Raw genomic sequence first — 26,988 nt, 5'->3', positions numbered from 1 at the left:
CTATCACGTCGCATATTTAGCTGGTTAGCGAGTACATTAGGATGCACTGACACTCTTTCGAAGTACTTCACACAAACACGTTGGATTACACTCGTTATAGGTTCTAGAGGAATATCGCGTTGTATCACTTTATTTGAAATATAGTACGGAGCATCAACAATGGCACGCAACACCTTATTTTGGAACCGTTGAATGATGGATATATTAGATTTGCTAGCGGTACCCCATAGTTGAATTCCATATGTCCAAATGGGCTTGAGTATAGACTCATACAGCAATACCTTGTTATCTAATGATAACTTGGATTTGCGCCCAATGAGCCAATACATTTGATATAATTTTAGTCCTAGTTGTTTCCGTTTAGAGAGTATGTGCTTCTTCCAGGTTAGGCGTCGATCTTACTTTAAACATGAAAAACTAAAGTAAAAAACAATGAGGTTCATACAAGAATAACAAAAAAATATTGGAGAGGATATGGTGAAAAACAAAAAACCGTTTTTTTTTAAAATATTCGGAATCTGACAGAAACAACATATTTACAACGCATCAGTGGTAATAGTAAATAGGAAGAAATGAAACGGATAATTCCTACTTTACTTTCTACGTTCGACCGCAAGTAGTTTTTATTAGGCAAACGAGAAACATAAATTAGTTACGACAGAGCCCAACAAAACCAAACGGAACCTTAGATTATCTTGGCTGTTTTGACCGAGCTGGTTGGTTCCTTTAAATAATGATCGCCGTTAAAAACGAAAGTTAATTCTTGTTGTCGATCGCATAGATCCCAGCATCCGGATCTTCGACGGTATATGGCCCATGCCGTGATCGTTTATCGTATTATTATTTCGCGTTTCGCAACAGAGATGGCGTAATTGGAATTCTGACACTATCCTTTGATTAATAGATGTCGGTTTGTTTTTTTGCTCGAACAGCTTCTGCATTTTTCTAGAGAAAATCTCGACAAACGATGCCGTGTAATTAACAAAACTTTATTAGATAACTAGGATCACCTCATCGGTAATTAAAATAATAGATAATGGATCGACAGAATTTCCATTACTATTTTATTATCCCATCACATTTGAGACTTAACTATTACGTATATAAATTAATTTAGTTGTTGTTGAGTCTAAATTGTACATATAAACAAATAAAATATTTTTAACAAAAAAAATTGAACCGACTTTAAAAAATAAATAAGGAACTTTTTTTAACACAAAATAAAACATTTTAGAATAAAATATGTACATAACAATTGTTGTAATAACTACATAAATATAAACAAAATTCTTATTTAACCTATCTACTACACGTACTTTATATTCTACTATATACACACAATTTAGCTTAATATCTGCCTAAACATATTTATCTTTTTACAATATTATTTTAGCTACTACCAACTGACTACTTTGAAATCGGTGCCAAACCCAAACAGTTATATTAATTTAGATTTGTCTTGTTGGTAATTTAATTTTTTGTATATGTCACAAAATTATATTATCATTTTTCGGCACCGATTTCAAAGTGAGGTCTAACAGGCTCAACTGAATGGCAGAACGACTTCCGATTTTCTGTCACGTCAGCGCACAATTCCATAATTGACAGAGATACAATAGAATTGGCGAACACACATTTAAAAAGATTTATATATACAGCCGAATATAGAATCTCCTCCTTTTTCGAACTCGGTTAAAAAACACTTATTGTACCACTAGGTGGAGTAGTGTTATGGGTAGTGCAAAAACCAAGCAGTCTTTTTCCATTGCAAACATTGTCTGTACCATCCACTCTTCCTAATCTACTTTTGAAATCTCCTAGAATGTTTAGTTTTCTTTCAGGTTCATTAGTTATGTGTGTTAGGTACTTCCAGAACTTTTCTTCTGTAATAATTGTATCACCTTGACCTAGAGTATAAACTATTGTTGTACTTTTTGTATAAATTTTCCATTTTTTGTTCCAGTTGTTTACATATTATACCGCCTACACCTGCTTATGTATCTTGCTTTTAACTATTCCACTGTAGATAATCGTATATCTGTTACTCCTTTTTTTAGATGCCAGATCATTTTTATTTTGTTTAAGTTATTGATAACAATATTGATTGCTACTTCCACTATTTCCTTTTCCTCGTGGGTATTTTTGCCAAATTTATGTCGTTTTCCCTCCTTCGTCCCTTCACCTTGCTGAGCTTATTTTTATTATCCTTTATTTACGTTTTTCCTCTTTTATTCACCGTCATCTTAATTCCCACTCCCAATATATCCCCTTCAATTTTTTTTAATATCATTTATTTTTAAATTCATGTCCTCCTTTTGAATCCTGGCGTCTCTTTCCAGTCCTTCCATTTTCGTATTCTATGCCCACATCTGTCCATCTATTATTAATTTCTGATATCTCATCTTTATTTTATATATTTTATATATTTTTCTAATTTTCTAATTCACATTATAGACAGGTCTTCGTCCAATTTCCTGACATTTTTTAACCTACGTCCAATTTGCGGTTCTAATATCATTTTTAATTAATTCTCCATTTCTGTTTTTACAGAGAATTCCTGTACAATTGTATTTCCTTTTTTCACTATCTATATATGGATTATATTTCTCATTCACTTGATTTCTCTTTTATTGTATTATTCTTAATTAATATTTAGTTTCTTATGTTCCTGTACTTTTATGTGCTTCCTTTTGAAAATATTCAATAGTAACATTGAATGGAATCAAATTTCACTTCCATACCTTGCAACTTTTAGGCTTCTTTTACCTTTTACACTCTTACTAAATATTCTTTGACTGTAGTTGGCTCTTCTCTCAAACAACCAAGCGTTTGTTTTCAGAGTGAATGCTTTGGCTTTTTTCAACATATATATATATATATATATATATATATATATATATATATATATATATATATATATATATATATATATATATATATATATATATATATTTGTAAATTCCTTGTCGGATTTTACACTCTTGTTTAGGACAATCACAAATATTAAACAATAACAAACACAATTTTACGACCATAACCCAGCGGGATTCGAAGCCGCGACTATCGCAACAGTAAGAGGCCCGCCCTATCGCCTCTACCAGTGCACCAACCAAGCCGGCTAGTCTGTTTTTAAATCCTATATCACTTTGAAGGCAAAATATCGAGTTCCCGCCAAATCCTGACGTTATAAGTTCATTACACTAACACCCAAATCTTATAGTAATTTGTGTATACAATAAAATAAATCGAGGTCATCAGCCCTATCGTAATCTCTGGTGTAATAATGTTTAGGTGTTATGTTTATGTTTAAGCTGTTTTTATGTTAAACGCACTACATTACTCAAGATCAAATGGTTTGATTTTCTGTGTTCTGTAATCATATTAATTATATCAAATAAATAATTTACATTTAAAGTAATTTTATTATTATTATATATAAATTTGTTTCCATATCATTAATGTGACTTGGAGTGGTGTAAGGAATATTTGTATTCGTGTTCGCATTTACCAAATGGATGCAATAAATATATCCTTTAATAACATTAGATACATAAAACCAATAAAACGAAAATGCTTATCCCTTCTATTATGAATCCTTTTATCCTAACACAATTCTGCAATTAATTACAACCAATCTTATATCAGAATCTGCTTTTTATTCAATCAACTTTAATTACAAAATCAAAAACAAAAGTGAAAAGTATTTCACATACTTTAACATATAAAGACGTAATTTTTTATTTTAACTTGCTTTTATTTTAGTAATATAATAATTACTTTTTTATGGAACATTATTCATAATATTGGAACATATATATATATATATATATATATATATATATATATATATATATATATATATATATATATATATATATATATATATATATATATATATATATACTACTCAGTTAAAGGATGAAACCACTTACCACACAATAAGAGAATATAAAGGGCCCCCAAGATTTATTGATGAATGCCTGGCTGCCTATTACAATAAAGGACGGAGAAGGAAGCTTCTAAATTAAAGAACAGATAAAGGTGTATTTTGACATCAAATGAGCGAACGTACAGAAATGGATATGAACAGGTTATATAATACGCGAATAAAAAAGGCATCAGTCCATATACAACTGCTTGCGAAATGCACTACGATAGAGAGAGAAAGGAGATGGCTAAAGAAAATGGAATTACAAGATGTAATTAATTGGAAATGTAGAGCAATCTTAAAATCATTCATGATGACAAAATAATATTCATGATTAATTTTTTTTTCAAAATATCATTGTTTTACACACTTCATAAATATTCAACAACATTTTCCAATAAACGACAATTACTTTTGAAATTTCTTCATCACGATTAAAATGTAATTAAAAATAACTTTGAAGAACTAAGACATATTACGTTACAGAACGATAACTTTGATTCTGATTGATCTTCTACTTTTTGATCTGGGTATTTGTGTTCTTCTCTTCATCTTTCAATTAATATTTATTACTGAATGTTTATGTAATGTTCTTCTACTACTTAATATTGCTGTACTTCTGAATTTATATTATATATCAAGTGTCAAGTGAAAATACGAGGTGTCAAGTGTTAAACAACCTAACTCTTAAATTGGCTTTTATTATATTTCTTTGCATAAAATAACAGTTTTTTTATTCCAGTCAGTAAGCTCTAGTGTTACGAAAGACCCAAATTCAATAGTCATCTTCTTTCATGACAACGCTTGACCACAAGTTGCAAAAGGTGTAGAGAATACAGTTCTTGCAGTTGGAATCGTTGCAGCTGTCGCACCTAGCGTACTCAGCATAGGTAGCACCTTCTGCTTATCACTTATTCAAATCGATAGAGCACGGTTTAGAAACGCTGGAAATGTATAAAAAAGATCGATTATTTGATGATTCTCACACGGTATGGCCATATTTTGATGCTAAAATGTTATAAAAAATGATCGAACATATTTTGTTTAATATATATTGTACCAATTTTCACAATTAAGTGAAAAATGTGCATCTTAATTCATAAATAAAATTATTCATAACAACCATTGTTAAAAACCTTGGTGAACTACTACATCTCTAATGATATATTTCATATAAAAAATTAAACTAATATATAAATAGAATGACTATGTACTCATTTACCAGTTAATTTATTTTATAGAGTTATTTGAAGAGATCTATGTCAATGTGCAACCCGTATATTGTAAAGGCAAGTTCTATGTTGTACCAACGAAATTCCGCCATAGTTTCCGAAAATCGTTATGAAACAATTCAACGTATATGACATATATAAATATGTTTTATGATGCTTATCAGATGATTGAGTTATATTAATATTTTTAATTTCGAATATAGCATTTCACAATTTAATATATTATTATAAAACAATATGAAGATAATATATTAGAAAATAAAATTGTATTATTTTAACAAAATATAAATGCTATACCAACGTGACGGGTTAGCTAATATTTTCAACTATTTCTAAAAATAATTCAATTAGTTTCAAGTATTTATGATCAATTATCATAGCGATAATTAAAACGGATTTGTTGAAATGGGAACAGCGAAAATATATTCGGATCGCAAATAAATTTAACGTACCTAAATTTGCAATTTGTTGACCTATTGAAGAACCTCTCCATATGTGTATGTTTGTATGCCGCTGAATATAAAGAGAGAGAAAGCAAACAGTAGTAGTAAAATCTACTAAATAATGTATGAATGGATCGAAATTAAAGTCGTCAGCGATCTTTTAAGGACGCACAAAAAAATTCTTTACAAATTCATCTGTTGATAGGTCTAGATTAAAATATAATGTCTTGACAATCGTGTCAAGTTGAAATATTGACATCGATATTAGATTTAGAACAGAATAGAGAAATATATTAAGTAGCTAAACATTAATATTTTAAAATAATATTTATTGGGCCAAGGAAAAAAATATTGCAATTCTTTATAATTTTATAATGTTTTGCATTTTAATACTATTAGTATTTTATTTCATTATTTATTATTCAATTTTCATTTATTTATATTTATATGTAGCTAATGGTTTTGGAATATTGCACTTAATCTTACAAGTTATTGTAGAATAATTAATAATTTTAATGTATTTTAATTTTTAATAATTATATTAATGCTAAAAAAACTGTTACAATTTGATATTCTTGGATCCTAAAAAAAGCGAAATCATATTATTCGTTAGAGTGAGACTATATCCACACCACGAGAGTCTATACATCTTGGTATCTTGGTGTGACCCATTAATATCATCTAATGAAGGAATAGGTAATAATATATTATAATAATAATTGAATTAATTTTTAACTAATATCATTGTTTTTAGAAATGCAGCTAAGTAATAAAAAAAGTTTACTCTCTATATATAGTTCTAACTCTAAACTTACAACTATCAAACTTTTTTTATATAATCAACCATAATTTACCCTGATATAGGTAAAATTGTAAAAGGTGCTTAACTTTATTTTCAAAAGAACTGATGAAAAAGTCTATGAAACTCTTTAAACTGAAAGATACACCGATTTACATCATCTACACTAAACTAAAAACAGTACAGAACTAGGTATCGACGATAAAACAGTTTTAAAATTTACGTTTAGGATATCAAAATAAGCTTAATACTTGTACGGTTGTAAATAGAAAGGTGATGGATGATGATAATATCGTAGTGAAAGCCTGTAGAAGTTTTATAAACCATTACATATCGTGTTAACACTTAAAAAGGTGATACTAAATGGTTAGGGCTTGTGTAGAGGGTTGGAAAAAACGATTGCCATTGAAAGAGACGATTCGAAAAAAAACGGACAAAATTAATATATTATATCTTTCCTAGATCATCCATATCATTAACTTGGTAAAAACTGATTGAGATTAGCTGAAAAGTGTTGATGTGTTCATTGTACACTCGGATCTTGGTTTAGTATAAGGCATATTTCAAAAATACTTGTGAAAATCACTGCATTCATTTGTTTGCCCAGATATCTCATCAAGACAGGTGACAAAAAGTCATGGACCATACACTAACATTGATCACTCAAGCCACTAAACCCTAAATCTAATTCTAATTATTTAATTCTAAAAATTCTAATAAAAAAAGGAAAATTCTAATATTCTAATAAATCTAATATTATATATAAGTATATATATATATATATATATATATATATATATATATATATATATATATATATATATATATATATATATTTCAGGTTTTTACTGTATTTATATAATACTGTATTATAGATACATGTCTCATGCTTGTAAATTTTGTGGAACTTTTCTGAAATAGAATATTTTTTCTGAAAGTTCTGAGAGTTTTCTCTTGTTTTTTTAATAAAAAAAACAATGATCATGATATAAAATAACGATAACCAAACTTGTTGCCAATGTATTGTTCTCTGCATATGATGTAACATATCTTCCTCTTGTATTACACCTTAAACATGTTGAAATTACATTTTATTTGAGATAATAATTGAAAAACAGGATGTGCTGAACAATAACGATAGATGAAGACGACGAAGGCGACCTTGATTGCTTCGTGAAATATTTGGTTCACGAAACCATTGTCCTGCATTCAGAATAACATTTCAACTCCAAGTCAAGGGTATGGAACGCAAGCCCACTGAAAAGTGAAAGAGGCGTAGAATGTGTTTATTAGGTGAACGCTTTCAATTGTTCTCGCAGATATTGTTAACCTCATATTTGTCTTTTTATTCAATCGTACAATGGATATTTAAAATTAAATAAAAAGTAATTTAAGGTTTCAAAAATATCTAATCTCATTTTATTCGAATGTATAATGGTATTAATATCTCATATATAAATAATCAAAAACCTTGAAAAAGATTATGATAATATTGATATTTTATGACCTAGACGTCGAAAAAATAATTTAATTAAGTATTATAACCTAAAAGATCTCATTTTTAAACAAGAATATGGGTTTTTATGGAAAAAATATAAGAAAACTATATTTTGACGTTATCAATAAATAAATTCGCAGATCGGTCAACGAATAAGCACGATACAGTAATTACATATAAACAGTATATATCATCAGTAATGTTGAAACTCTCATTATTCCCTATTCAATCAAACATAAAACATACATACCTAGTATGCAGTATTAACTAGATTTAACATACAAGAAAACATATAAAAGGCTGGAGAAAAGTAATTTCATTTTATGTCAGCTAAAAATCTTTATATAATTAAGTGCTTATACTGCAGAAAATTAGCATTGATAAATATTTGATATTAGAGACCTAGGGAATCTATAATCAGGTCCAAACTATATTATGGCTGCTCTTTATATAGCTCAATGTACCACTTATTTATGAAGAATTAAAAACAATACAAAAATCTGCCTTGGGGCTATTTTCTAGTGCGATCTCTGAGTGCCTTCATATCTAGTTCTGTGACCAGTATACAGTTCCTCGTTCAACAGAATCACTTACATTTCGAAGAATGAGACTGGCTCTCAAGTAAACTGCAAGAATTATTGGCCGAACTGGAGCCAATTCCGAAGTTACAAACACTAATATAATCGCTGCCAAAATAGTTCATCATTAAGCTATCAAGAGAAGATATGATCCACTATGAATTTTGCCCATTCTCAAAAGAAATTGGCCATTAGCCTCTTACAATGAACAAAATATAAATTCACTAACATTTTATAAATTATTCCTTTGAATTCTTTTAGAATTCTCATATTGAGAAGTTATCTATACGGATGTCCTCTATAGGAGTAGACGTTACAATACATCATAGATTACAAGAAACTCTTTTGTCTGCTTGCTATTTCCACTATTCTTACAACTGCTGTTGCCAAGGAAGAAGACTCTAAACCTTACAATATCTCATAAAATCATATTAAAACCTGGCTTATATGCAAAACTAGTGCTGCTACAAATGGCCAACAAATAATAACTGTATTACGTGATAAAGATCTTTCTCTATTTGTATGTATTAAGATGTAGAGCTTGGTATAGCTTGAGTAGGATCTTCTGGAGGAGGAAAATATGCTTTGACGACTTATTTTTCCCTTCTTTTTACTATTTCGTAAGGAAAGAGAAATTTACAAATAAAATGAAACAGGCTGCTTATTGGTCACTACCAACTTACCTATTCCTTCCTAAGAGATCGAACAGAGGGACTTCTATGTCTTTATTGTGAAGAACTAATAAGTAATAATAAGCCGGCTTGGTGGCGCGGTGATAAATGCGATAGCCGCGGGTTCGAATCCTGCTGGGACATGATCGTAAATTTATGTTTGTGATTGTTCTAGACAAGAGTGTAAAATCCGACAAGGAAAATGATCTCAGTCACGCCAGTAACCAGGCTGTGTAAGACGGGATGTCTTCTGGGACGGTTTCTAAACTTAGGCTAATGCTGAGGACCGTGGTTCGGAGCCAGTCCAGATAAACCCATAGTTGGTAAAAGGAGACTTATATAAGAAAGAAATATTTAAATATAAGGAAGAAAATATATTTAAAAAATATCAATAAAATATGTATTAGAATTAAAGGACAATGTTTAAGGAATCCATTTACAAATTACTTGAAAATTACAAAAAAAGTAAAATTCTTAAATAGATACTAAAGTATCTAGTCCTCTATTTACCGATAAACAAATATTTATTTTGTACATGTATATAAATTATTGTCAACATACCACTTTAGCTTAACATGAGGCAGCTATAATCATAGGCTATAATTACTTTTTAGACATTTTCATTTACTTAAAATTATTAATGAAGATGTAACTGGTGATTCCAAATATGTTAAGGGTGTATGTATACCGTCTTATCATAAATACGTGTTGATTGCCATAAAAAAACTGACTATATTTTTAAATTTAAAATTTATGCAGTCAGAGTTAAAAAATTTACTACATAATTATGTGATAAAAATTAAGCGAAACATAACATATATATTTTATACGTGTCATCGTAATCTTATATTATGTATTATTACATTATATTTACTTCGAACTCATTTCCACACTATATATAGATGAACCAAGTTTGTTGGTTATGTGATGTTTATTGTAAGATCAATCTATAAGTCTAATCTAATAAACACTGAAAGTTTTCTAGTTTATGCTTGATGATCGATGTGGATTATTATAAATGTCAAAAAGTGGAAGAAGGGAAAATAATATTGTTTATAATATAACACCAATAAATTAATTTCGTTACCTAATGTAACTGTTTTTCTACCAGCTTAGTTAAACGACATAAACCTTATATGCAATTTCAAAATACTTATTTAATTAACAATGCATAATAAATGACATAACGTCAGGTTCGTTGAACTTCCACAGGATAAATGGTGAGAAATTTCTTGGTATTGTCCTAAAGTATTCTTTATTTAATAGTAGAACTGCTACTACTCATTAAGAATATAATAATAGAAAAATATTATACTGAAGACAATGAAAACTACATATTAAATATATTATTTCAGGATGATGAACCGCCCGAAATAACATACTGCGTGGTGGAGAACACCGGAACTTTAACACTTCAAGCAATTACGCCAACACAGCCGATGCCATGCCAAGAAGAACTGGATGCAAAATTTGCCGAATTAGTGGTAAGTTTTGAGACACACAAAAATGTTTAAAGAAATGTAATTGTGGTGAAATGGTGAATGAAATCTAATTCGCCATCTGTTCATCACTTTCATATATATAATCTATTCATAGTATTTTGTACATACGTCATCAAGATGTTTAATGTATTGCCTACAGCAATTTGTAAATTCGTTTTAGAATCAAATAAAATTTTCCTTCTCATTTTATTCTAGTTAAAAAGAGACACAATGCTGTCCGATTAGTTCGAACACGTAAACGAATGGGCCTGTCCAAATCGTCCCGTTGTCAGATGTGTGCAAAATTATTGCAAGCATATATTTATTTTATGTCAGCTAAAAATCTAAATATAATTAAGTACTTATACTGCATTGATAAATATTTGATATTAAAAACCTAAGGAATCTATAATCAGGTCCAAAGTAGATTATGGCTGCTCTTTATATAGCTCAACATGTACCACTTATTTATGAATGTATGAAAACAATACAAAAATCTGCCTGGATGCCTTCATATCTAGTTCCGTGACCAGTATGCAGTTCCTCATTCAATAGAACCACTTAAATTTCCAAGAATGAGACTGGCTCTCAAATAAACTGCAAGAATTATTGCCCGAACTGGAGGCAATTCCGAAGTTACAAACACTAATATAATCGCTGCAAAAATATTTCATGATTAAGCTATCCAAAAAAGATCCGAGCCAGCATGAATTTTGCCCATTCTCAAAAGAAATTGGACATTAGCTATAACTTAATATATACTTTACACTAAAGGTATACACTTTATATAAGTTCGTATGGTTTGATTCTCTTCAATCTTCTCATATCCTGCGCGTTGTCCAGTAGTTCTATTGCTTCCACGTTAGTGTGATTTAGTAAACTTCTTTCGTGTTTTAACACGAAATCCTGGATAACTTCGCTAATGCATTTGATTTCCAGGTCATGAAGCTTTCCTTCGTTGGTTACGTAGCAATATGCATTGGTAATTAATCGAAGCATTTTGTTTTGACGGTGTTGGATGACTTAGTTGATTTGAATTCTTAGTGCATATTTGCATCCCATAGATACAAATTGGCTTTATAATTATCTGTCTGATAAATCAATCTCTTTGACTTTATATCAAGTTGAGAGTATCTTCAGACTAACCAGTATAGTTGTTTTATTTTGGTTCTAATGGGTTTTGCTCTTTGTCTAACCTGATGTTAAAAGCAATAGTGATAGAAATTATAACTCTAACCTATAAGCTATTGTGGCTGCATAATTATCTGTAGTTTTTAGATGATGGAGTTCTTATTAACATGTTTGTTCAATTATTTTACTTAGATTAGAATTTTGTTGTATGTCAAAGCCAAACTGAACTGGAACTCAGAGTTCATGCGGCAACATGGCGACGTTTTGATGTTACAAATTGAGATGACGTATGTACAAAATAATTTTGAACAAACTATATATCCATGATATATAATCTGACTATATAATCCATGATCCTTTTCCCAATTTTCTATTTTCTTAAGTTATAAGTTTAAATTTTTATACTCAGCTTTCAGTGGCCCTCATATATAATAAATTAACTATTTTTAATTTTTAATATATTTTAATGCTGATTGTTAAAACTAACTTTTGTGTATAATCTTATCAGATCTTCTAAGTTATTTATGATAATAGCCATGATATCGAACCGTCAACAGTCAGGGTATATTTTAAGGAAGGCAAAATATAGTGATATCTAGAATTGATAGTTCCTCATATGCAGTGATAACGCAATTATTTTCCTGTTATCTTAGGTACTGTCACAATAATATAGATATACATGTTATAATAATAGAAATTACCGTAAATTTTCTTTCTTCGAATATGATAAAATTAAGATATTTTACTATTATTCAGTTTCTATTTATAACGTTGGTTCCAAGGAACTATTATCAATACAGTTAACAGGTCAATTGAAAAGTCATCGACCTACCATAGTAAAACACAATTTCTTGGCAAAATTAGTTTTTTTTATTCAACATAATTCCCTTCAAATGTGATATACTGATTATAGCAACCCTATAAATATTCGATACCATTTTTTTTGTACGAATTGTCCTTTGCTTCAAAATAGGCCACAGTTTCGACAATCAACTCTTGATTTGACGAAAATTTCTTCCCAGCGACCATTCTTTTGAGATTTAAGAACATTAAATAGTCGCGGGGGATCAGATCTGGGGAATACGGTCGATGGGTGGATTATTTTACTATAATTTTCACTGATTTGTGACACGGTGCATTGTTTTAGTGAAGCAGCACTTTCTTTTTGTTCAAATGCGGTCATTTTTCGGCTATCTTGTCCTTCAAATGGTCCAGTAACACTATGTAATAGTGACTGCTGATGGTCCCTCCTTTTTCAAGGTAGTCAATGAAAATTATTCCATGCGCATCCCAAAATACAGACGCTATAACCTTGCCTGACTGTTGCGTTTTTCCAAGCTTTGGAGTGAGTTCATCGTGTGTAGTCCAGTCCGATGACTGTCGAACTTCGGAGTGAAATGATGTTTCATCCATTGTCACATATCGATGCAAAAATTCGGGTTTGTTACGCTTGATCATCTTCAAACACTGCTCCAAATCATCAACTCGTCGTTGTTTTTGGTCAAAAGTGAGCTCGCGCGGCACCCACTTTGCACAATCCAAATATTCGTGAATGATATGATGTACACGTTCAGTTGTTGTCATTAGAGTGTCTGCTATTTCATTCAGTTTCAATTTACGGCCATTCAAAACCTTTTTTTATGATTTCGTCGGTAACAACCTCTTTTTGGGCGTTCACTGCGTTCACCGTTTTCGGTGGTCATTTCACTACGTCTAAACTTAGCATACGAAACCTTGATGGTTGATTTTCCTGGGGCAATGTCCGGAAACTTGGCATCAAGCCGAGTTTTTGCATCAACTGTATTTTTTCCCTTCAAAAATCAATATTTTAAAAAAGAAATTCCTTTTTATCCATTTTTTTCACAACTACAAAAGTTGCTTCACTAAAAATGCTGTAATTCGTAAACTAATGATCTGATAGCTGTCAAATTTATACGCGCATCTTTTGAGACTTAGGGCTAACTAAAAAACATGGATTTAATTCTAGTAACGCCTATCAGGCCGGAGGCTTGTCGATTGACTTGTTATAAAGGATTATATAGACAAGATTGCATCAAGTCATACGCTCTTCATTATTCAGTATTTAAAAAAGTAATTTAATAAAATTCACTAAAATGTGTCATTTACAAAAATATTTAAAAAATATGTCGGCAAAAGTTTTATTCCTTTTAATTCATGTTATATTTAAATATTTGAGATGTATCAGAAAGACACTTGTTTTCTATAGCAAGACTCCTTTAAATTAACAAAGAAAAATAAGAGTTATCCTCAAATAATCTTTAAACATTTCAAAATTCAAATAAATGAACGTCTGAATGAATTTATGTACATTTTATCTGTATTTGTTCTTCTAGTTTGTACTTGCATGTAATTATGTGTGTAATTGTATATTTTTGAGAGAAATATTAATTAAAATCTTCCATTATTTTTCAATAATTTTCTTCAACTTTTTCCCAACTTTCTGGCTCCGTATTTCGAACAGTTTTGAAAAACTGGAAAAATCACTTTTTCTATATTTCTGAAAGATGGCGATACTCTGTTGAAATAACGATGTTGGATTTGACAGCGATCCATTCCTCCTTCGACATTTTATAGGTGTATACCAACCACGCCATGCTGCATTGCTTTGAACAAATTATAATCAGAACGTGTTACATCTGGTGAATACGCTAGGCACCGCAGAACTTCCCATTCAAGCTGCAATACCCTCCTTCACAACTCTTACAAGGTGTGCCAAACATTACCACGAATACAACGCTTTGAAATCAGTGTGGTTGGCTCTTCTGAATTAACCCATGCCTTTTTAGACTAGTAGTAGGACGTAGTAGTCCCACTTTGCATTACCAGACACAATTTACCACAGAAAACTGTTATTTTACCTGGTATGAAACTGTAATATAGAAACGGCTCGAAAAGGTATTTCAGATATTTCGCATTGCATGCAAACATCTAAAACAGTCGATTCATTAACTAATAAACTGTGTAAATATAATTTGAAGATTTTAACTCGGATTTCGTCCAATAAATCTTGCAATTCATTGTCTTCGAACTTTGGTTCCTCCAGTATAATTTTGTCATCAATATAACCACTTTAAACTATTTAAACATTCCACAAATATGAAACGTAAAAGTGCGAAATTCATCGAATTTAATAGTTAGGTTAGGTTATTTAGGAATTGCATACAATGATACATTTTCATTAACATATAGATCTGATCAAGATACGTGCAAGCACAATAAATTGTTATTAAGACAAACAAGAAAAGGACGTTAAAAACTATTTTAATTTACATTTTTATTAAAAGAAAGGGACAACCGAAGTGTTATAAATGCTCATTACAAAAAAAGTGATCAGTAATATTATATCAAATTATTCATATATTGACATAAATAACTATACCAATAAATAATAACCGTAAATAATTAATTATGTCTTTAATTATAGCCATAATTATAACTGAAACATATGGATAACAATCAGAAAGTGAATTATTTATTACTGAAATTAAAACTAATATAAATTTTAGAACTATTTAATGTTTTCTGATAAAATATGTGCAATATTACAAAGATAACAGTTGAGATAATTAATTTTTTGTTGTCGTTTAGTGATATAATCACATATATGATCTCAAGCTATTAATAATCATTTTTATAACAACCTATTTGCCTCTTATAACAATTTATATCAAAGGTTTTCTCACGCTAGTCTAGGAAACCTTTTTAGTTGGATCTACACTAAAGTGGTCGCTTAACCAAAAACAAAATCATTATCTGTGACATTGGGGGACTATCTTATAATCTGTGTCGTTATAAACTGTACGACCTTGACAACCAATAACCTAACAAAATTCAGTTAAGAATTTTTATCTTGAGATGTTTTTGTAATTTGTAATACTATATCTGTGAGTCTGTCCGTATCATTCTCTAACAGGGAAACAAAGGCACATCATCTTTCGTAAAAGTTTATTTTCATGAAACAATCCACTTTTACATAAATTTTCGGCACATATCTGCCAAATTACACATACAATTCTTTTTTGAGAGGTTGGAAGGTAATCATTTATTTATATATTTATTATATTTATCTGGAGCATACTAATTGATTTTCAATTCTAAAAATTTGCAGCATAACAACTCATGTCTAGTGGTATTTCAACCTTGCAATATCATTAGCACTTGAGGCATTTGAAAGCTAGGAATGAACTAAAATCAAAAATATTACATGCCATGTTAATCAAAGCATTTCTCCAAGTGTGAATAATTCATTCAAGGTTTTTTCATCAGTGCTGTTACAAAATTAACCGAACGGCTTCAAAACTAATTAATAAAACTAACGATCTATTTTTATTGTTGTTTTTGTGTTTAACATTGTAGATCAGAATGATAACTATAGTTTGTATATCGAAGGATTTCGATTGAAAACGTTGGATTTCACCAATATTGTATTTCTTGCACACTCTTATAACGAACATACAACCATACTAATTGACATGTGATGCTTCAGAATTCCTCATGCTTCATCTTTACACGCATTTGGTCTCAAATATCAGTCAAAGTAGACAACAATCATAAAAATATTGTGTGTATGTAATGGATTGGTAAATGTACAGTCAGTCATGGAACTAAGAAACGAGAATAGTTCTTGATTTGGAAAATATATTGATTTATAAAGAAAATATCCTTTCTTAACTTTTTCACAATCTTCTTATTTCAATACTTTCTGAGATTCTTATCATCTTGTATGCATTTGTATACAATATATACTTTATAATTCATAATTAATGCGCGCCTAACTTCGCCTAACTTCATTGTTTACTAATTTTCTATACTCGAAACATATAAGACCGATGAGTTAATTGTTATAAAATTAAATTAATGTAGCTTGATTTCGCGCCATTGAGATAGAATCCAAGTGCGACGTCATGTGCTACCTACCAAAGTTATGATATTGATTATTTCATTGAGTTACCTATCTTCAAGACTGTAGTATAGCAATTATATATTTCGGCACTACTGTTAGGTAAAAATAATACATAAAGAATTGTTCACAAAATGCTTCCTTGAGGTTTACGGGTTGACAAGGGGATTCTTTTTGCATTGAATCATGTTTGGCGATCAATACTGAAAACTTTACAATAACCTGAAGCCTAAAATAGCATGAAATGAGCCAAACCATCGATTAAAAATAATATTCGCGTGGAAAATTGTACAGACTTTACTTATTTTGCTATTTGATATAACAGAATTTGTTGCCGAAGTTCTTCAAACCCTTTTAGAAACTTATATGATGCTACAGTATTATATTCCAATTGTAGGTTCTAGTTTCATTGATATAGAAGTGATAATTTTGATGGCGATGAAAAAGACCGGTCCGGAAGACAAAAACAGTTCGAAAATAATAAATTACAAGGTCTATTGGACGAAAATCCAGCTCAAATGTTTAAATAACTTTCAAGCAGCTTAATAGTTTATGAATATACTGTTTTCGGATGTTTATATGCAATGTGAAAACCCAAAAGGTCTGAAAATAGCTGTCACGCCAATTGAAAATGTCATTACCAACCATTTCAACAAAAGGGTTTCATTGTCTGCCTCGCAAAAAAGAGCTTTCAGTAGCAAAAAAGTGGATATACTACAACAATTCTAAATTGACAATTCTACGCAAACCATCAAAATCTATAGCGAAGAAAAACATTTATGGTCATAATATCTTGCTTATATTACGAGGTGCTTTAACCGCAGATATCTGCTAATATCAACTGAACAAACTGAAAGTTCAAAAAATAAAAGCAGCAATAAGTACTAGTCATCCTCTTGCATGACAACATTCGGCAACATGGTGCAAAATTTAAGAAGGATGCACCGTTGTAACTCGAATGGGAGGTTACAGAACCCATCGTACTCACCAGGTATAACGTTTTTTGACTACCACTTGTTCAGATCGATGCAGCATGACCTGGTTGGCACACAGTTTCGAAATGAAATGAAAAGTGTGCGCGAAAATGGATCGATGATTGGATCGCTGCCACACTAACATCATTATTTTAACATGGTACCGCCATGTTACCAGATAAAAGTTATAGAAAATTATAAAAAAATATATTCATTAATATATATTATACCAGTTTATCTCAATAAAGGTCTTCTTAAAATGATAAAATGTTCAGAATACATGCAAGCACCAATCAATAGCTTTAATTAAATCATTTAAAATCGAAACGGAAATATATAAATTACAACAGTAATAGTATTTCCTTACATTTAAACTAAATTAAATACAATAAACAATCGTATTGTCAGAGGTATTAAAACAAAGAACTAGATTCGCATGAAAGGCTAGCTGGGTAGGCCAATAAACTAACCGCTGATAAACAGTGAATAATACGCATATCTATGTGAAAGTGTCTAGAAAAGAGAACCTTCATACCCGAGCGTAATTTTTTTCTTTGTTAAACAACAATTTTCTTTCATTCGCGTGAATGTTGTCCAAGGCGTAGATTTTAATATGAAAATTAGTACGTTTTATATCTCTTGAAACGTGGATATCTTTTACAAGCGGAAAAATGATTATATTTAAAAGGTTTCTTATTACTATTGCTAGATAATTATATAGATAATGTCGATGAATAATTGTAAACTGATTTTGTTGCCATTCTATTAAACTTTCATTCATTTTAGCTTTTAAACCATTTACAATTGGAAATCGAGACTAGTTTAAATATAAAACTAATTCAGCACGTAATTTTATTTATAGTATACTATTACAAAGTATTATGTCTAGTACTGATCAGTATTAATGTTGGGAATTGAACTGTAATCCATTAAGTAGATTATTTTTATTCTGTAGAGGAGTAATAATCATTGCACATATTTTTTAATTTTCTTCTATTGCATTAGCAGTGACCATTATATCAAATGTTACAGACAAATCACTCAATGAGCTCCAGACGTCTGTATCTCGTATTATTTTTTGTTATATTTAAAAATGGAAGGAGAATCTTTGTGAATGTGCTGAAGTGTTGTATGTCTTGATTCCTCCATAATTTTTGTAACCATTTTGTCGACTATTTTCACTAGTATTGCACCACACATGTAGGTATTTCTTCTTCTGTCTCTCATTCCAACAAACAAATTTAATTTCGTGCTGATTTGCTTGCAAGCGCAACGTAGCTGAAATAGTAAACTGATATGACCAAAGAAGCTTGATTAATATAGAGTAAAAATAAATAACACGTAGCTATCTTAAGGATCTCTTCCAAAATGTTTGGATGTTCTAGAACAGTAAATAAAACTATTGAGAAAGAAATTAAAACACTATTTTTAAGATATTTTGAATGCCTTTTGTCGGACGGTTATATTTTAAACTTGAAAATAGTACAACACCATGCTAAATAATTCCGCCATTCGCAATATGTCAGAATCCTACCGACTGTGCCATTTATAATGGGTAAAAGGTTTAAAATAAAAATATTTATTGTACTTGAAGTCTGTTTAAAATTAAAGGAAGATATGGCGACTTGCAGAAGGCAATAAAGCAAATACTGTGGCATTCTATTTTGGTATAAACCATAATCCTTAAAACTAAATATTAGACTCATTGCCACACTGAATAATAAAAAAACTATTTTCAATCAATAATATTAATATATCAGTCAGTATCTTTAAACTCTTCAACTTCACTTATAACATAGATAGATGAGTACGATTTGATCCCACTAGACTTACTTATAGTATATTTATGTTACTTAAAATTATCATAGATTTTTCCATTGTAGCCTCTACTTTTTTTACTACAGTATTTAAAATTATAAAGATATAAATTTGTAGACTAATATTTAGAATGCTTTAATAAAAGTTAATACTATCCTAAAATGATATGGGCTTGTCAATAGTGATGTTATGTGTGAACTGTTTTCATCTTAGGTATATTTTTATAGTTAGTTTTGGTCATGCATAAGTACAATTAATTCGGCTCTATTTAACTAAACTAAAAGTTAGTTATTTAATTATATTAATGTGATAATATATGTTTGAAACTCCTGGTCACATAATACTAAATAAATATGTATTTCCACCAGTTTTCGTTTACGAAGATACCACTTACGCATAAGACATGTATAGTATTTCACTTCATTTTTAAAATGTACATTTTAGAATACTATGAAATCATTATTGCATAACATCAATTTTAATATTATAGTTAAATGAACACGACTTATGTTTACGTTAATATAGATTTTCAGTAAAAAATTAACTAATGACAAACCACATATATTACAAAAATGTCGAAAATATTATATATTATCGCTAGCTGGCGTATCGCAACCTATAGTAACGCAATTTATACAGTTGGCATCCGTAACAGGTGTTTGATTGAATTAGGCTTTTTACGCGGTATCATTAGTTTAAACCACTTTAAGCGGTTAAGAAACTACTAGCAACAGCGGTCGCAATACGAAGGTTTTTTTAATGGGGCGTACCAACTGTATTACTAAATTAATGAAGTATTTGATTCTACTACCTCTTTCGTACGTACAAAACTTTCTATAGAATTGAAAATATATAAAATTTAAAAATAAGTTTTGAGAGATTTTTTATTATCATTAATCGTTCAACAATTTTCCCAATGGGCAACAAGTATTTCCTATGATAATTATTATATACATTAATTATTAATTATTTTCTTATTCTAAATAATGTTTATAAATTAAGTTTATACCTGTCTTAATCAGATCGGATGGTAGTAAACATATTAGTGTACGTAGTTTTCGGAACTACTTAATTCTCACACGTTCAATTATACTTCTAGGTTATCGGTTCTTGAGAGATATCACACACTATTACTTCATTAGAAAGCTACTATGAAGCAAAGATACACTTTTTTTGGAAACGTTGAAAAAGAGCTATATTATTTCTGCTAGAATAAAATAGGAAAAACTCTGTTATTTACATATTTCAATATTAATTATCTAAAACAAATTGCTGTAAAGATACATCATAATAAATAATGTATTTTAATTATGTTTTGCTGCAAAATAACATTTAATAACATAACTAGTTTGGAACCTATAATTTATCTTTACAGTAACTTAAATCTATATATAGAAGCACCGATCAGCCCTATCTTCATATCTAATAATGTGTATCTATTAACACTGCTGTTTTTCTATTAAATACACTTCAGTACATTACACTGTTTCTGTTCAGTTCTGTTTTCCGGGTTTCTTTTATTATAAAAGAGTATATCCCATATTGTATTACTTATGTATGAAGTTTCTCCTCATGTCTCTTTGCTATTATCTTGATTTTCTGTGTGATATGTGAACTCCAGTTGCTTCTTTTTTACATATTCTTTCCAGAGAAGTTAGAGTTCTCCATAGTTGTAATTTGTAGGTCCAAGTGTAGATGTTAGTCTACTAGATGTAGCAACTACTAATTTTCATTGATAGAAATGTTTTTGATGCAAAGTAGAAGTTACGCAGGTAGATTTCATTGGCAAGTATATATATATATATATATATATATATATATATATATATATATATATATATATATATATATATATATATATATAGTCTGGATTGTTCTATATTTTCACTCCACATGTACATTTGCCTGCAATAGCCAAATGTACATGTTACCTACCTAACAGTTATTTATATTTTACATTTTCTGTCATTATGTTAGCTTTGAATATTGCCATATTTTGGTTTTTTGCTGAAATTTAGAAATCTAGAATATAGTATATTCTATTCATATTTTAGTTTTAATCGTTTTTTAATAAATTATGTACTAGTGATACACAGTATATTAAGAGATACTTACTGGATTTAATATATCATTCATTAACTCAATTTGTAGTTTCAGTTTCATTTCCTCTATAACCAACAAAAAAAAAAGTATTTTATTATAATATTCGGATTTCATACACGCAAAATGAACCAGTCATATTCTACATATTGTTTAATCTACTAGCAGAGTTGAGATATAGTGTAGTAGTTCACATAAATATATTAATTACTTTAAATCAATAATAAATTGTATAAATATCCAGTAAAGATAAGCTATTTTAGCAAACACCTAAAAATGTATATATATATTTAAAATATACAAATCGCTTGTAAATTAAATTTAAAGGAGTATTTTAAAACTGGTTAAATAAAAAATCTACAATTTAGACTCTAAACATCGAAAGAAAAAAGAGTATCACATCCATAAGTATCAGTAGTAATCACTTTTTATAATTCTGCTTCTTAAAATGACTTCCAATAGCCATCTATACTTTGTTCTGTCATTCAAATATTATGCCTAAAACTCTAGCAAACTTTAACAAAGGGCATATTTTAAACATCTGATGTTTTTAAATTTATTTCTTTCCAGTATTCGTCCAACAATTCGTTATAATTTTTTGTGAAAATTACATTGGACGAATTACACAGGACATGTCATATAAAACATGTTGATTGTTGAGATATTGCAATAAACAAACAACAAAAAGTCATAAAACAGACAAACCTAATTTAATCATTATGATCAAAAAATTACAATTATAAAAAATTATTAACGAAATATTATAAACAAATATATGCGACTTTTCTGTAAAACATATTGTTTGTTTTATTGGTAGTCGTTTTGGTTGCATTAAACATTTTATAGCTAATTACCTTAAGCTCTTGAATGATTTATAACCCACATTGCAATTATGTCTGTGTGCGATACTGTTGTTATTATTACGCTTAATTTAACTTACGCTTCCTCTAATTGATATGATGTATTGGTTTTATCGATTGAAATTTAATTAAATCCGTAATTGAAGCTATAAAATATAAATTTCCTGCTAAAATATAGGATTACCTTAAATGTATTAATATTATTAATAAATAGCTATTTATTTTACAATCTTAACTTAATTAGCGTAATGATATACTAATTTTGAGCGGTTATCATTGTGATTCATATATGTTATTTCTACTGGATTTATATCAACAGAATCACTATGGATTGAGTTAATGTCCGTGATGTTCTGTAAAAAAACGACGAAGCATATTTAAATGCTAAAATTTAGTCAAAGCAAGGAAAATTCTATCTTACAACAGATTCTGAGAAACCTACATATTGGCCATGGAATAGAGACAAAAAGACAGACATTATAGACTATTGTACCACAAAAAATATCGATACGAAAAGTCTAGGGCAGAGCCAGTAATGGCAATAATTTTCAAAAATTATCACCAAAAATCTATGTAAGCCATCTTCTCCAAGAAGCAGAAATAAATATAACAAAAAATATACTGGAGCCAGCATAGTAACATCCTCTTAACAATGAAATAGCTCAAAGAGAAAACCACATATCACATAATATGTAGCAGAAAATTACAGATAAAAGGAAACTACGAAAAAATTGACAAGTAAAAATGGAAGGAAATGAAAGAAAAAAAATGAAAATAATTTCAACGAAGCAACAAAATAGTTGAAATAACTAATCCATAACAAACAAAATAAAATAATCCACTCGTTAAAATTAAAAATTATAATTGGGCTAGGAATAATACATTTTCTCTAATTTTAAATGAAATTACCGTATGGAAAAACTATTTTGAAGGAATCTCCTAGATATATCATCTTATAACTGGAAGAATTCTACTAGAACTACCCGAAAAATTGATAAAATGAATATCATTTTTATTTTCTTTAAAATCTGGAAAGTGACTGAAATCATTGGGATTTTAAAAGCCGAAAAAAAAAACAAAAGGGATCCTCTCTTACCAGCTTACAACTTTAGTGCAGGTTAGAGTCAAGAACTTTTAAGAAATCATATATTAAAAGGCTTAATACAATAAATGAAAATAGAAACATTACTCCTGATTATAAATTTTGTTTTCGTTATAAACACAGAAGTATAGAACAAATACTATAAATAAAAACGGACTTAAATGTTAAAATATATTACTCAGCTGCATTCTTGGAGATATTTTAGGATATTTATAATGTAAGGTAAGCAGATCTGCAGTTTAAACTAAAAAAACTCTTCCACATACGCACTTTCAGCTTCTGAGATTTTACCTTACAGATAGACATACTGTTTTCTATAAAACAAGAGGAAGAATACACTGAATTACATCCATATATTCCAGAGTGCTATAAGGCAGTGTGAGAAGTCCAGTATTTTATCTCCTGTATACTGTTGATCCACCAACCACAAAAATGATTACTGTGGAAACATATCCAGATGACATATTAATACCTCACTCCAGAAAATCCATTTTTTGTTGAACTAGGAACTTCTAGTCATACATACAAAACGATGCAATACTTATAATTATTTGGGCCCACGGAATTCAATTATGGAGTACTTCTAACAAATCTAGTACATCACTCATCCAATGCTTCCAAAACAAAGTGTTGTTTGCTATAGTCGATGCTCTTACTACTAATTCTAATGAAGCTACTAATTCTAACATTTCTAATTAAGTAATACAACGTGATATTCCTCTAGAATCCATAACCAATATTATTCAGTGTTAATGACTCCAGCATAGCGAACCTCAATGTTAATCAGTTAACATGAGTGATAACAGTGAGGTGTATAGACTAAAACATTTACTACCACCCGAACTGACTAATGGACATATACAGGCTTTAAAACAAGATTAGGAATATTTTACACAGATAATTTCTTTGAAAATAGAAAAATTCTGAAATGATCTTCTACTATCATGTATGTGAGAATGTACGTGGTGAAATGATAGAATCTAACGGGATTATATATGATTTATTCCATTGATTGACAATTTACAGTTGACGACACAGCTACTTGAGGGAGCCCGGATAAAGTAGACCGTCGAGTTTTTTTTTGGGTCTGATTTACCAGCTGAAAAGGTTTCCTTGCTGATGTTAACTCAATTTATAAGAGAGGATTGCCCGTGAAGGCACTTTATATTGGGGTATGAGAACCTTTGGCGGCTTGGATAGCCGCTTTTGAGGGATAGTCGGGGTTACCGGATTGGGAACGCCTCTGATAGGGATCTGATGTAGGAATTTTTGGAGAGAGCTGAGGTTGCATGGAATTTTTTGTATATGGAGAAAACGAACCGTCTTATATCTGGTGTATAGGTTTACCGATGAATTTGGGTATTTCTGTTAAACCATGGCGCGTTCAGAGTTTGCTTGATAAGTTTATTTTGCATTACCTGAAGCTTTTGCACTAGTTCTGGCCTGACAAACCGATACCAAGTGTTAGACCCGTATAACATGATGGATCCGATAGGCAACTTGTAAAGCAAAACTTTAATCATCGGAGGCAATTTATTTTTTCTGCAGATAAGAGGGCACTGTGGCGACACCGTAGCCTTTGGGGATTGCTTTATTTATCTGCGTTGGTCATGGGAATCTACAGTCAAAGATGAGGCCAAGATTGAAACCTGTAGGAATTTAACCATTGGACCGTGGCATTTAATTGAATTTGAAGTTTTCTCTGGGCGGCATCTGCAGAAAGAGAACCGGCGAAGAAAGCTGTGTCTTCCATGTATTAGGCGGTTTCTTCATTGGAATTTCTGACATAAAGTGGTTGAATAATGCTGGAGTCAATGGGGAGCCTTGGGGGACTCCTGCTTAAACTTATTTCGTGTCAAATTTTCTCGAATGCTTTTGTTAGGTCTAAAACGACCACGCAGAGCTTGTGTTTTTTCTTCACGGTGAAGTGAATTTCTGCGGCCAATCTAATGGTCTGATGTGTGAGACCGTCGAATATCTGTGTCGGCATTTTTATAGGTCCAGCTTCATCCTTGGGTCCTTGATTGAGGGCGGGACTTGGATGTTTTCTCTTTTAGTGTTGGGAGTTCCATAATTCTGCAAAAACCTTTTGCCTCCTCGGGAATATCATACTGTTGTCAAAGACCAATTTAGATTGATGTTCTCGCTATTTGTTCTGTTACAGCATGGATGCTCACATGTACATAATAATTATCATAATAGAAATACTCAGTGTAGACCCAGACTATCTTATAAATAATTTTCTGATATAGTCGTAAAATAAACTAGAAACAGTATCATTAAGATCGATGACTTAGACACCATAAAATAAAATATTAATCAACTATTAATTAAAACGGATATTGGAGTCGTAAAACAATCCCTTCTTTTCTGCAAACTCAACCGGGTTATTGACTTGAAACCCATCGAATGAAATGCAACAAATCTTCGCAACCGTTAAAATATATTATTATCAGATGCTGCTGCAGTTATACAACTTAATTGTAATTATTAACTGCGCCGACAAACCGCAGGTGTTTGAAATCCATTGGCCATATAAACGTTTTTACTCTCTTCTATTCAGCTAAACAAAAACAATTTAGCGGCCATCTTGATTTGAATGCCGACGTTTCGATGGCTGATTTATTGTCGGCTTGCGGTTAATTTAAAAAATACTTTTTCGTAATATCGCCATATTAGTGATAGAAAATAATCGACTGAAGATAACTGAGTCTTCTTTCTGCTCATGGGCTGATATAATGGTCTCTAGACATAACTTGTGACAAATGATATGGCGAAGATTGTTGGTTTAGACGGAAAATTTATATTATTCGCCCAACATTTAGCTAAAGTATTCCAACCGAATTATACAGAATCTAATGGATGGATACCTCTTCCTATTAGCCCAATGTAGCTACATATTTGATTTCTCCAATGCTAGTTACCACGGAAATTGATAACAACCTAAATCCTAAAAATGCTCCTGCAAAAAAGAGCTGCCACGGTAAGAAATCATTATGTTGAAACGTGTCCCGGAGTATTTTAAAAGGGCACAAATAATTATGCTTAAAAAACCTGACAAACCAGAAGGAACAAATCGGATCGTATAGGCCTATTTCGCTGATGACTAAACCATGTTAAACCATTTATAAAAATACCATATTTCCAGTTTGGATTTTGAAATCATCACTCAGCAATCGACCAAACGCACATGGTAATAGCGATTATTGAAAAAGCATTTGAAGAATAGAAATCCTGTCCTACAATATTCCTGGACGTCTCACAAGCTTTTTCTGGGTATGGTGTTTTGGACTAACCTATAAGATGAGTAAATTACTACCATGCAAACAACATTTAAATCTGTTTCGACTGAAGTTGCCCAGAGTAGGCAGAATACAAGATCTATAAATTGGATTGGAGACTGGAAAATACAGCCTAATAGCTCCAAATCTGCCCATGTTAATTTTTCGTTG

General features: G+C 30.3%; 1 protein-coding gene across 3 annotated transcripts in view; it reads left to right on the top strand.

Moving 5' to 3' along the window:
- DAAM (disheveled-associated activator of morphogenesis-like protein) overlaps positions 1-26,988 on the top strand; it is a 112,596-nt gene that overhangs the window by 59,362 nt on the left and 26,246 nt on the right. For all 3 annotated transcript variants that reach the window (XM_076417133.1, XM_076417132.1, XM_076417134.1), the window contains exon 3: positions 10,505-10,633. In XM_076417133.1, the coding sequence (XP_076273248.1) occupies positions 10,505-10,633 (129 nt within the window). The remainder of the gene's footprint in view (positions 1-10,504; positions 10,634-26,988) is intronic.

The sequence above is a fragment of the Rhynchophorus ferrugineus genome, unplaced genomic scaffold (genome assembly GCF_030347505.1).
Source record: "Rhynchophorus ferrugineus isolate W39M unplaced genomic scaffold, kcgeb_rfMv2 rfM11, whole genome shotgun sequence".
NCBI lineage: Eukaryota > Metazoa > Arthropoda > Insecta > Coleoptera > Curculionidae > Rhynchophorus > Rhynchophorus ferrugineus.
The sequence above is the reverse complement of the archived record's forward strand: the minus strand, read 5'-3'. Positions and strand labels throughout refer to the sequence as shown.